A 12,688-nucleotide genomic window follows, 5' to 3' on the forward strand; every position below is an offset into this window, starting at 1 on the left:
CACGTAGAAGTAACATAAGAAGTGAACAGATACCGTTTACGTACTTAGGAAAGAGAGAGGGGGGGGCAATGCAATTTGAAAGAAACCAAGGTATGAGGAGTACATGGGAGGCTGTGCAGGAAGGGAGGAAAGGGAAAGAGGTTAGTGATGTAGTTATATTCTCAAATAAAAAGTAATTTTAAATGTATGTATATACAAAATACATTCAGAGGTTTAAATGTAATTTAGACACACATTTTATAACTTAAAACTTGAAGGCAAATCTGGTTAATTTCTAGACCCAAAATACCACCTACAAACAATATATATGCAAAAATTACAAAACTAGAAAGAATATAAAAACAAAATAACAAATAGCATCTTTTATTCAACATCACCTTCAGGGATTTTGCCACTTGAACATGGTTATCATAGACCAGAACATCTATCACCAGAGTCTGTAGCTGTAGAATGTGATTTAAATCACCTTCAAAAGGAAGATCTTGAATGGAGACTCTCCAAGAGGGAAAGACCGTCTTTGTCCCATCCCATACCTGCCGTGGGACAGTAAAGACAGGCTTTATGAGCTTTATACAATAACACTGAAGCAAGCCTAAAAATGAATTGATGTATGCTGCTGAGTATCTTTAATACTTTTAAATGCGATGTGTACCATTCTGGGACCGCAAAAAGGCTAAATGTGAACTACTGGTGATATGCAGAAAAAAATGGAGAAAGATATAAAAATAAAACGTCACTATATGATACCAAACAAAATATTAAGGAGCTGCAGACTTAACTTTTTTCTATTCTGTGTTCAAATACCACCTGTTTTTCCCCCACCCACCTTTCCTTCTCTTTATCTCCCCATCTACACTCCTCATCTCTGGGTATATATAACTTCTGGTTACTACAAAAAACAAAGATATGAGACAAAATCAAAACATTAAAACAATGAGATTATGCCTGCTTCAAACTGAGTATCAAGAAACTAGAATAAGCTTAAGGAAAGTTAAACTTAAAAGTATTTCTCAGCATCTACATTGTACGAATAGAGTAATAGGGAAAAGTAGAGGTCTGGAGAGATGGCTCAGCAATTGATAATGTATACCCTCTTGAAGAAGGAACGAGTTTGGTTTCCAGCACCCATGTCAACTATCTTACAGCTTCCTGTAATTCCACCTTTAGGGGAACTAAGACACTTTTCTGGACTTCCCAGGCACTTATAGACACATACATATGTAATTAAAAAATAAATGCATTCTTAAGAAAAGATTTATTTAATTATAGTTTAAATGGTAAATAGTGTTGGCATAGCCTAGAGTCATCTGAGAGGAAGGCGTCAACTGAGGAGCAGCCTAGTTCAGACTGGCCTGTGGGCATGTCTGTGGGTATAGCAGACTATGGGGCGGGGAGCTCCAGCCCCTCGATAGCCCTCTCCCAGGGTCCGGGAAGAGTCTACAACCAGCTGAATATCTAATCTTTGACAATAATAAATGAAACTTAGACACAAACCTCTTTAGTCCATACAATAATAAATGAAACTAAGACACAAACCTCTTTAGTCCATACACTATTCTTCTGAGTCAGTTCTCTCTCTACATAGCTTTTCTGCCCTCATGCTTAGCTCTTTTCTGTCCCTTTACTTCCTGTCCTCTCACAGCCCTAATTAAGCTCTTCTGTTATCGATCTCATCTTCGCCCTCAGTTCCTCCATCCATGTTCACTCCTTCCTTTCCTACTCTCCTTACCTAACCCAACCCCTACCATCTCCAAAGACTCTGTCTTGTACTTTCTTCTCTGGCCATGAGACTCTGCTGGGACTAGGAATTCTCCCTCAACCCTCCTTCACCTGGTATGTAAAAAGCCCTTTTTTTTTTTCTTGAGTCAATTGCTCTGGAATGCCTTTTGACTTGTGAGGGGAAGGAGGGTCTGATGAGGAGACATCTACCTGTCTCCTAGGCCAAGGAAATAGGTGTAGTCTCCATAGGGGTGTTACCTAGTTCAGGTCAGCACTGGTTCTGAGAAGTTTATACTGTTTGCCATTATGGCCTAGGAATATGAGCACAAAAGAAATTGATAGCAGGAAATAGCTGATATATTAAAAGCCGAATACATCAAATATTCCTTGATATTTCTTGATCCTTCAAGGTATAGCTTTATCATATACAGCTGAGTCTCTGTTTCATATTCTTGCAGTCTGCAGGATGTGGGGGATTTGTTTTTGACTGTTGATTGATGAAGGAGGGCCCAGTCCGCTGAGAGCAACATCATTCTCAGGCAGGTGGTCTTGAACCAAGTAAGAAAGTTAACTGTGTATAAGGTGGTCTATAAGCTAGCAAAAAAGTAATGTCCTTTCTGACTTCTGCTAAGGTCCAGGCCTGAAGTGGGAGGTGCTACCCAGGCTTCACACCCAACTGAGGATCTACTGGCAGTGAATAGCTTCTAGAGACGGAAGAATCATGTTTCTTTGGGAGTGTGGTCACTGAGAAGGTGGCCATGCCCCAGTGAATGGACTCCCGATCAAGCACATATGGGCAGCACTAAACGGGCTTAATGAGGAAAGGAAGGACAGGAAGGTGGGAGTGGGATGCTTTGTGGGGATAAGTGAGGGGAAGATGATGGGGGGAACAGGAAGTGGATATGATCACATTTCACAGTACACATTTATGAAATTCTCAAAGAACAAATTTTGAAAGACAATAAATAAACCCTTTCTCTAAGGCTGACTTATCTGGAAATGGGGTATCTAGTAAACTAAGTTATAGGCCTACATGGGTTCTTCAGAGAGAAAGTAGTTTGACTCTATCAGCTACAGGGCCGCAGGCTTTATCTCAGAACTGCAGTTTTTTTTCTAGCATCGTAACAGTTAGCAGATGCTATCTGCAAAGAGCCAGCATCTTTGTCCCTGGTAACGTTCAAAAGGTAACAAGTAGTCCTATGTGTTAAGGATGTCACATTGGCCAGGGAACATAAGTTACTTTTCTAAGATTCTGTCTAACCCTTAATGATTTTATATTTCTTTGGTTTAGCTTGGCTTTACTTGACTTACTTAACTTTCCTTAAAATAAATATTTACTTTCTAAGCTCTATGTTGATATAAAGTTGCTACTTTCAACTCCAAAACCTTGGTATTTTATCCAGTGATTTCTATTTTTCAGTGTTCCTTTAAAATGTGCCAGCAGTAACAGTAATGCTAAGCCCTGTCTTATCTAAGTACCATGGCATTCCATTTCTTGTCTAATTATTCCAAATAGACAAGAGAGACTTAAGCACAGGATCTTTGCTAAAGCAGTACTGCTAAAAAATCCTCTATAATATGGTCAAGCAAGGAAAATGATTAAATAACTATTTTCCCCAGGTTATTCATGGGGTAGCAGTAAATGAAGATTGCATAATGTTTATGTTATTATTTTTTTCTAGGTGACTTAAAAACAAAACAAAAATAACAACAAACATTTCAAAGTTACTTACACCTACTCTCATGAGCCAGACAGTGAATGACATGGGGACAGAACTTCATAGCAATAGACCCAGAAAGTGAAAGGGTGACAATGTAATTGACTTTCACAAAGCAGCACAAATATTCACACAGAAGTGTCACTAAAGACAGAATTCTGAATGTTATTAAAATAAATGAATGTCACACTGTTTCTGAAATTCACACCTGGTAAATACTGTTTTTCTCTGGAGGCAAAGCACAGAAATATGCAGGAGTAGGAGTAAGTAAAAGGGGGGGGAGGTGTTTCAAGAACAGTATGTGAAATTTAACTCAGTATAAAATGGAGTCTACGAACACTGCAGCAGACTGCTGCAGGCTCCTTATTGACAGTTATATGGCAGGCACTAAATCATGATTTCAAATATTTAAATTATACCTTAAGAAGAAAGGCTGTTCCATCCACTTCTGCTTTGCCCAGGAGCTGACAAGTCAGGTCATAATACTGCATGGGTTGAACATCACACAGCTGCACCAGAGTTGAAGAAGCGGAGATGTGTGTGGATGCCCAAACCCGCAAGGCTTCTACCATTTTTTGGTCCTCAGCAGTGAAGTTGAACTGTTTGCTTGAAGTACGTGCTGTGACAGGAGTCCCTAAAGTTCCTTCAAATGTCAGAGATGCAAAACCAGAGCTGTTGATTCCCTGAAGCTCATTTTTATAGACTTGGATCTACGAAAGTGAGATAAAGTAGAAAACAAAGGAAACAGCTTACTGTGGTGTTTGAGTAAGAATGGCCCCATAGGCTCATGTATTTGAATGCTTAGTAACCAGGGAGTAGAACTCTGATAGGATTATAAGGATTAGGAGGAGTGGCCTTGTTGGAGGAAGTATGTCACTGGGGGTGGGCTCTGAGGTTTCAAAATGCCATGCCAGGCCCAGTGTCTCTCTCTCTCTGCCTGTGGATCAGAATGCAGAACTCTCAGCTACTTCTCCAGCACCATGCCTGCTATGCTTGCTGTTAAGCTCCCTACCATCATGAAAATAGACTAAAACTCTGAAACTGAAAGCCAGCCCCTAATCAAATGCTTTTCCTTATAAAAGTTGCCTTGATCGTTGTGTCTCTTCACAAGAATAGAACTGTGACTAAGATACTTAAGGATAAAAAATTGAGGAACCAAAGGAACTGGAAATGACAAACTTTTCTGGTATAAATAACAGAGTAATTCTTTAGTATTTATTATCAAAGTAGTTTATAAACAATGCAATCAATTCAACTGATGCTATGGTAAGATACATATTATATAAATTTTAAAACACTAAAAGAAATTTATACTTTGAAAAAGTAATAGTATCCAACTTCTATCAAACTTGCATTTCTATATTTATGAGTTTTTATTACTCATTTTCAAAAGGGGAAAGATTATGTGACAGTTACCTATGTGATTTAGTCAAATCCTGAACACATGAATGTGTAAAGTAATGAATACACCGGAGGTTAAGGCATCTTTATGACCGAGTGTGCTGAACCACGCTGTGAGGACTTTTACTGTGTAAGTCTGTGGGCTCATCTACAAATGTACACCTATCAAATATCCAGTCTTAATATTGTCTTCATGAACTGATTTGTTCATATGAAATGCTCCTCCCCTTTAAAATCTCTAGTCATACTTTAAGTCTGATAGTAAAATAACTATCTCATTTTCTGGTTGCCTTATAAAATTTCTGTCTCATAGTTTTCCAATTTGCTTTTGTTTTCACATTTAAAGTGCATTTTGTAGGTAGCACATACTTGATTCTTGATATTTATTTAGTGTGTATTTTTCTGATAGTCAGAGTACACATTCACTCTCTATATAACATTATTGTTATGGCTATGTATGTTCTTCTACCTTACTCTTCCAGAGTTCCATGAGCCCTGAGTGAGGGATTTGATGGAGACATCCCATTTAGGACTGAGTGTTACAAGGTCTCTCTCTCTTCACATACTGTCCAGCTGTGGGTCTCTGTATTTGTTTCCATCTACTGCAAGAGAAAGCTTCTCTGATGATGATTGAGAAAGACACTCTGATGATGGCTGAGCAAAATCTATGAGTATAGCAGAACATTAGTATTTGGCTTTCTCTTCGGTTCCTAGCCTATCTAGTCTCAGGGATGGGATCCATCTCATGGAGTGAGCTTTAAACGTTCAGATATTGGTTAAGTTCTTTTAGCTGAGATAAGTTTCAGTCTTCCCTTCCTCAGCTTACCAGGACTAATAACTCATTTCTTTAGTAGTCTGAAGCTAGTCAGAGCAACAATGATGGGTGATATCGCTCTGTATGCTGTGAATGTGCTGCTCTGATTGGTTGATAAATAAAATGCTGATTGACCAGTAGCCAGGCAGGAAGTATAGGCAGGATAAACAGACAAGGAGAATTCTGGAGAAAGGAAGGCTGAGTCAGGAGATGCCAGCCTGCTGTCCAGGGAACAGCATGTAATGGCACACAGGTAAAGCCACAGAAAATGTAGTGATATATAGATTAACAGAAATGGGTTGAGTTTAAGTGTAAGAGCTATTCAGTGGTAGGCCTGAGCTAATGACCGAGCAGTTTTAATTAATATAAGCCTCTGTGTGTTTACTTGGGGGAGCAAGTGGGAAAGACTTGTCATGACCGTGGGCCAGGCAGGACACAGAAAAACTTCAGTTACACAACACAGTAAGAAGCCAGTCTTAAATAAAATGAATTAAAAAGAAGTTACAAGGATGTATCCTATCCCTTCCAAATGCTATATGCAAAATTTAAAATATCAACAATATTTGAAAGAGACAGGACAAACTGAAACCAGTTGGAATCAAGGCTTCCAATGTTCATCTAGGCAAAGAGGAAGGAAATTTATTTAAATGAAGAGGGGTCTAGTTACTAATTGAAGCCTGATACTATTTATATTTCTTATCTCTTGAAATGCTTAATGTCACTTTTTGACAAGGCAGCCATATAATTAGTACTAACTACGATTAGTGAACAATACAGACTTCTTGTCTAATAAATGCAGATTGCAGAAAGTATGAATTATACCTTCAGCCTGTGAAAGCGAACAATGTCTCCAACTTTATAAATGATCGGAAGGGCTTCATAGTTTCCACTAAAGAGCATGCACGTTAACTTCACATTTGTCTGGTCCACAATTGTTACTACTGAGCAATAATCTGGGAAACAAAAAATGAAAGTATTTTAAAGCATTTGATAAAATAAGAATATGTTTATTTAAAATTACCAAACAAATTTTACTCTTCTATATTACTAATTTTTCTTAGGAAAAAAAAATAGGTACAGGCATGTTTTTGGCTTTCTATACCACTGCCAAATTAATCTAAACATGTGTTTCACAAAAATTAACCTTAAAGACATACAGGGAAACAAAATAGAAGATTCTACATTATTTTTTTGGAGAAGAAATAACTTTTGTGTTTCAAAGTTCATGAAAAAGATGAATATACTCAGATAATGTAAGATTTGTAAAACAAATATAGTTGGGAATAACAAGGTTTGCCTAACATGAGCAAGGCCCTGGGTTTAATCCTCAGTGTTATGAGACAGAGAGAAACCAAAATATAAATGCAGAAAATATGAAAAGTCAGATCTGTACTGTACAGATGCATGATCAGACAGTTTACAAACCCAGCCTGTCAAAGTAAACATACAATACAAATGCACAAGTTGTAAAAATTATATATAAAATTATATACCAATAAATGGGTCAAGAGGAATAATGGCATTTTAATTTGGAAATATTAATAATATTGGTGCTTACAGAGAAACACAACTTTAATACTGTTGATATTTAAAACTGTAGACAAGAAACTGTCACACTAAAAACTCTCCACTATCTCTCCAGCCCATTGTCTGCCTGCATGCCACCTTGCTTCTCATGATAATGATAATGGACTAAACCTCTCATTTGTAAGCCAGCCCCAATGAAATGTTTTCCTTTGTAAGAGTTGTGGTCTTCGTGTCTCTTCACAGCAATAGAACCATAACTAAGACATTTGCTAACTCCATTTAGATCACCTTCATATATTTATACATTTTAAGAGGCTTTTATTGTATGAAGTTTCCATACACCCCCTCAAATAGCCCTTAGTTTTAGTTGTCTCTTCCAGTATTCACCCCCTCAGCCCCATTCACATCAACCCCACCCAGTCTGATCCCACCTTGTTCATCCCTAACTATCTATTCTAGTTCACTTCTTAGGGAGATCAAATCCTCACCTCTAGTACCTTGCTCTATACCTAACTTCTGTGGTTATTTGGATTGTAGCTTGCTTGTCAAAGGCTTAATGGCTAATAGCTACTTTAAGTGAAAATATGCCATATTTGTCTTTGAGAGTCTGGGTTAAGTCACTGAGATGATTTTTCTCGCTCCATCCATTTTCCTGTGAATTTCATGGTTTCATTTTATTTAACAGCTGAGCAATGTACCATTGTGTAAATGTACCACATTTTTATTATCCATTCATAGGCATATAGCCTGTCTCCAATTTCTGGCTATTATGAACAGAGCAGCAATGAACACGGATGACCAAGCTTCTCTGTAGCAGAACGTAGAGTACTCTGGGTATACACCCAAGAGTGGTATATCTGGATCTTCCAGCAGATCTATATCCAGTTTCATGAGGAATCACCATATTGATTCCCACAGTGGTTGTACATGTTTGCACTCTCACAGGTATTGGATGAGTATTCCCCTTATTCCATATCCTCATCAGCATGAGCTGATGATTTTGTTTAATGGTTTTACCTTGACCATTCTGACTGGTTAAGATGAAATCGCAAGGTGGTTTTGATTTGCATTTTCCTGGTGACTACAGACGCTAAACGTTTTGTTAAATGTTTCTTAGCCATTTGTATTCTTTTGGAATTTCTGTTTAGGTCTGTACTCTATTTTTAAATTTGGTTGTTTTCTTGATGTTAAGGTTTTACAATTCTTTATATATTTTAGATATGAGATAGTCCTCCATTAGATGTATAATTAGTAAACATTTTTTCTTATACTATAACCTGTTGATTTGTCTAAATGACAGTGTTCTTTGACACTGATAGCTTTTCAGTTTCATGACATCCCATTTATTACTTGTTGTTCTGAGTACATGTGCTATCAGTGTTCTATTCAGAGTCTTTTCCTGTGCCAATCAGTTCAAGATTATTTCCTTCTTTCCCTTCTATCAAATTCAGTGTACCTGGATTTAGGTTTAAGACTTTGATTTACTGGGAACTGAGTTTTGTTCAGGGTGATGAATATGGATCTATTTCCATTCTTCTACATGCAGGTATCCAATTTGACCAGTACCATCTGTTGAAGATCTTATCTTTTTATCCAGTGTGTATTTCTAGCTTATCAAAAATCAGGTGTCCACATGTGTTTGGGTATATGTCTGGGTCTTCATCTGAGTCCATCCATCAACACTTTGTTTTCATATAATGCTGGGTTTTGTTGTTGTTTTTTCTCTGACTTTTATTACTGTAACTCCATAGCACAACTTGAAATCAGGGATGGTGATACCTCTATTAATTTTTTATTGTCCAGAACTGTTTTAGTTATCCTGGGTCTTTTGTGTTTCCATTATGAAGGGGAAAATTTACCTTTCAAATGATGTGAATTGTGCTGGAACTTTGATGGGAATTGCATTAAATCTGTAGATTTCTTGGTGGGATAGCCATATTTACTATTATAATCCTACCAACCCATAAGCACCAAAAGATCTTTCTATCTTCTGATATCTTCAATTTCTTTCTTCAATGTCTTTGACTTGATTGGTTAATTACATCAAGATTTCTTTTCTTTCTTTTATTTTTGTTTATTGAGGGTAAAATGAAAGGTATTGTTGCCCTGATTTTTTCCGTCCTTCTCAATCTGTCAATTGCGTATAAGAAGGCTCCTGACTTTTATGCCATTTTGCTGAATGTGTTTATTAGCTCTAACAGTTTCCTGGTGAAATTTTTAGGGTTACTTATCTTTATAATCATATCATGTACAAATAAAGACATTTTGACTGTGCCCTTCCTATATGTATTATGGAGTTTGAACAGGAATGGCCTCCATATGCTCAGATATTTGAATGCTTGGTCATTAGGTAGTGGTAGTACTTGAGAGATTAGGAGGTGTGGGCTTGTGAAGGAAGAGTATCACAGAGCTGGGCTTTGCTAAGAAGCTCTCTCTTCCTGCTGCTTGCCAATCTGGATGTAGAACCTCAGCTACCTCTCCAGCACCATGTCTGTCTGGATACAGTCATACTTCTTGCTATGGCTATAATGGACTAAAGCACTAAAACTGTAAGTGAGCCCTAATAAAACATTTCCTTTAAAAGAGTTGTCATTGTGTTTCTTCACAGCAATAGAATATTGACTAAGACATGTATCCTCTTGGTCTCCTACAGATTTCTTATTGCTCTACCTTAGGTTTCAAGTATAATATTGAATAGATATGGATAGAGTGAATAGTCTTGTTCCTGATTTTAGTGGAAATGCTTTGAACTTCTTCCCATCTAATGATGTCTGTGGGCTTTTGGTAAATTGTCTTTCTTAAGTTTAGGTTAGGTCCCTTGTATCCCTAGTCTCTCTAGAACTTTTATGAGGAAGGGGTGTTGGGTTTTGTCAAAGGACTTTTCTGCATCTAATGAGATGTGTTTTTTGTCTATCAGTCTGTTTAAAAGGTGGATTACATTTATTGATTTATGTATATTGAACCATCTTTAAATCTTTGGACTGAAGCCTACTTGATCATGCTGGATGACTTTCTTGATGTGTTTTTGGATTTAGATTGTAAGTATTTTACTGAGAATTTTTACATCTATGTTCTATGTTTACATCTATAAGGGAAACTGCTTTATGATTCTTTGTTGGGACTTTGTGTGGTTTAGGTAACAGGTTAACTGTGGCCTTGTAAAATGAATTGGAAGATGCACCTTCTGTTTCTATTCTGTAGAATAATTTGAGGAGCATCAGCATTAATTCTTCTTTGAATGCCTGGTAGAATTTTGCCCGAAAACCATCTGGACCTGGACTTTTTTGGTATAGGAAATATTAATGATTGCTTCTATTTCATTAGAAGTTATAGGGCTGTTAAAATGACTTATCTGATCTTGATTTAACTTTAGTGCATGGTATACATCATGAAAATTATTAATTTCTTTTAGATTTTTCCATTTTGTGGAGTATAGATGTTTAAAGTATGTCTCTCAATTTCCTTAGTGTCTGTTATTAATACTATGCCCTTTCATCTCCAATTTTGTGTATTTGGATGTTCTCTATGTTTTAGCTAATTTGGTTAACCATTTCTATTGATTTTTCTATAAGAACCAACTTTTTGTTTCCTGGATTCTTTGTGATGTTTTTTGTTTCCTGTTTTCTATTTTGTTGATTTCAGCTCTGAGTTTAATTAGTTCTTGCTGTCCACTGCTTTTGGATGCTCTCCCTTTTCTTTGTTTTGTTTCTTGTTTCCATTCTATAGAGCTTCACAGTGTGAAGTTCACTCTCTAATGTAAGATCTCACCAACCTTATTATGTAAGCACTTAACCCAGTGGTTCTCAACCTGCAGGTTGTGACCCCCTGGAGGTCAAATGATCCTTTCACTGGGGTCATATATCAGGTATTCTGCATATCAGATACTTACATTATGATTCATAACCATAGCAAAATTACAGTTATGAAGTAGCAATGAAATAATTTTTTTGGTTGGGGTATCACCAACACATGAGAGACTGTATTAAAGTGTCACAGTATTAGGAAGGTTAAGAACTACTGACTGACTATGAGCATGCCTTCATTGTGTCCCATAAGTTTAGATATGCTTAGTTGTTTTCATTTTCATTCAATTTTAAAACATTTTAAATTACTTTTTGTATTGTGACCTATTTTTCATTCAGTAGTGAGTTCTTCAGTTTCCATGTGTTTCTACGTTTTCTGTTATTGATATCCAGCTTTTATCTGTGCTGGCCTGATAGGATGCAGAATATTCTTTCAATTCTCTTGTATCTATTTAGGCGTACTTTGTGTTCAAATATCATGTTAGTTTTGGAGAAAGTTCTATGAGCTGATGGAAAGGTTTATTCTTTTGCATCTATGACAAAAGTTCTATAAATATTTGTTAGGTCCATTTGGTTTATGATGTCATTTAGCTCCAGCATTTCTCTGTTTAGATTTTGTCTGGGTGATCTGTCTATTGGCAAGAATGAGGTATTGAAGTCATCCACTATCACTTGTGAGGATTAGTATGTCATTTTAGTTGTAAGTAGTGTTTCTTTTATGAACTTGGGTGCCCTTGTGTTTGGTCCATAGATGTTTAGAACTGCAATATCCTCTTGGTGGATTTTTCCTTTGATGAATATACAGTGTCTTTTCCTGTTTCTTCTGATTAGTTTTGCTTTGTAGATATTAAAACAGCTACACTGGTTTGCCTCTTGGGTTCTTTAGCTTGCAACATTTTTTTTCCTATCCATTTACTCTAGGATGATGTACATCCTTGATGTTAAGGTATTTCTTGCAGGATGGATCCTGTTTTCTAATCTTATCTGTTATTCTGTGCCTTTTTATTGTGGAAGTGAGACCATTGATGTTGAGAGCTATCAATGAGTAGTATTTGTTGATTCCTGTTATTTTGCTGTTGTGATGTAATTCAACCTCCCTCTACCCCCATTCACTGGTCTGAGATTATTTATTTCTTGTTTTCTTGGATGTGGTTAACTTCTTCAGGTTGAAGTTTTCCTTCTAGTGTCTTCTGTATAGCTGGATTTGTAGATCCAAATTAATGCTTAATTTTTGTGTTAACTGTGTAATGTCTTTCTCCATCTAGTGTTTGCTGGGTATAGAAGTCTGGGCTGGCATCTATAGTGTCTTAGTTTGTGGAACATCTCTCCAGGCCCTTCTGGCTTTTAGAGTCTCCATTGAAAAGCTAAGTGTTAATCTAATAGGTCTGCCTTTATATGTTACTCAGTCTTTTTCCCTTACAACTTCTAATATATTTTTAGATTTAACATTTTCTTTGACCAAGGGATCCATTTCTTCTAACTTCAATGCCTAAGATTCTCTCTTTCATCTTTTGTATTCTGTTGATGAAGCTTGCCTCTAAGGTTTTATTTGGCACCCTAAATTATTCATTTCCAGTTTTACCTCAGTTTGGGTTTTTGTTAATAATTCAATTTCCATTTTCAGGTCTTGAACTGTTTTCTTTATTCCATTCCAATGTTGGTTTGTGTCTTCAAAGATTACATTAATGAATTTATTAATATCCTCT

The 12,688-nt window shown here is 36.7% G+C and overlaps 1 protein-coding gene across 2 annotated transcripts in view; it reads right to left on the reverse strand.

Annotated features, from left to right (window-relative positions):
- Positions 1-12,688, reverse strand: part of Pot1 (protection of telomeres 1) — a 68,228-nt gene that overhangs the window by 24,433 nt on the left and 31,107 nt on the right. Inside the window, exons 5-7 of one of the 2 annotated variants that reach the window (XM_059257442.1) lie at positions 6,475-6,605; positions 3,857-4,147; positions 378-533 (exon numbers count right to left, since the gene is read on the reverse strand). In XM_059257442.1, coding sequence (XP_059113425.1) covers positions 378-533; positions 3,857-4,147; positions 6,475-6,605 — 578 coding nt within the window. The remainder of the gene's footprint in view (positions 1-377; positions 534-3,856; positions 4,148-6,474; positions 6,606-12,688) is intronic. The other variant, XM_059257443.1, reaches the window with a different exon arrangement.

Source organism: Peromyscus eremicus, chromosome 3 (genome assembly GCF_949786415.1).
Source record: "Peromyscus eremicus chromosome 3, PerEre_H2_v1, whole genome shotgun sequence".
Classification (NCBI taxonomy): Eukaryota; Metazoa; Chordata; class Mammalia; order Rodentia; family Cricetidae; genus Peromyscus; species Peromyscus eremicus.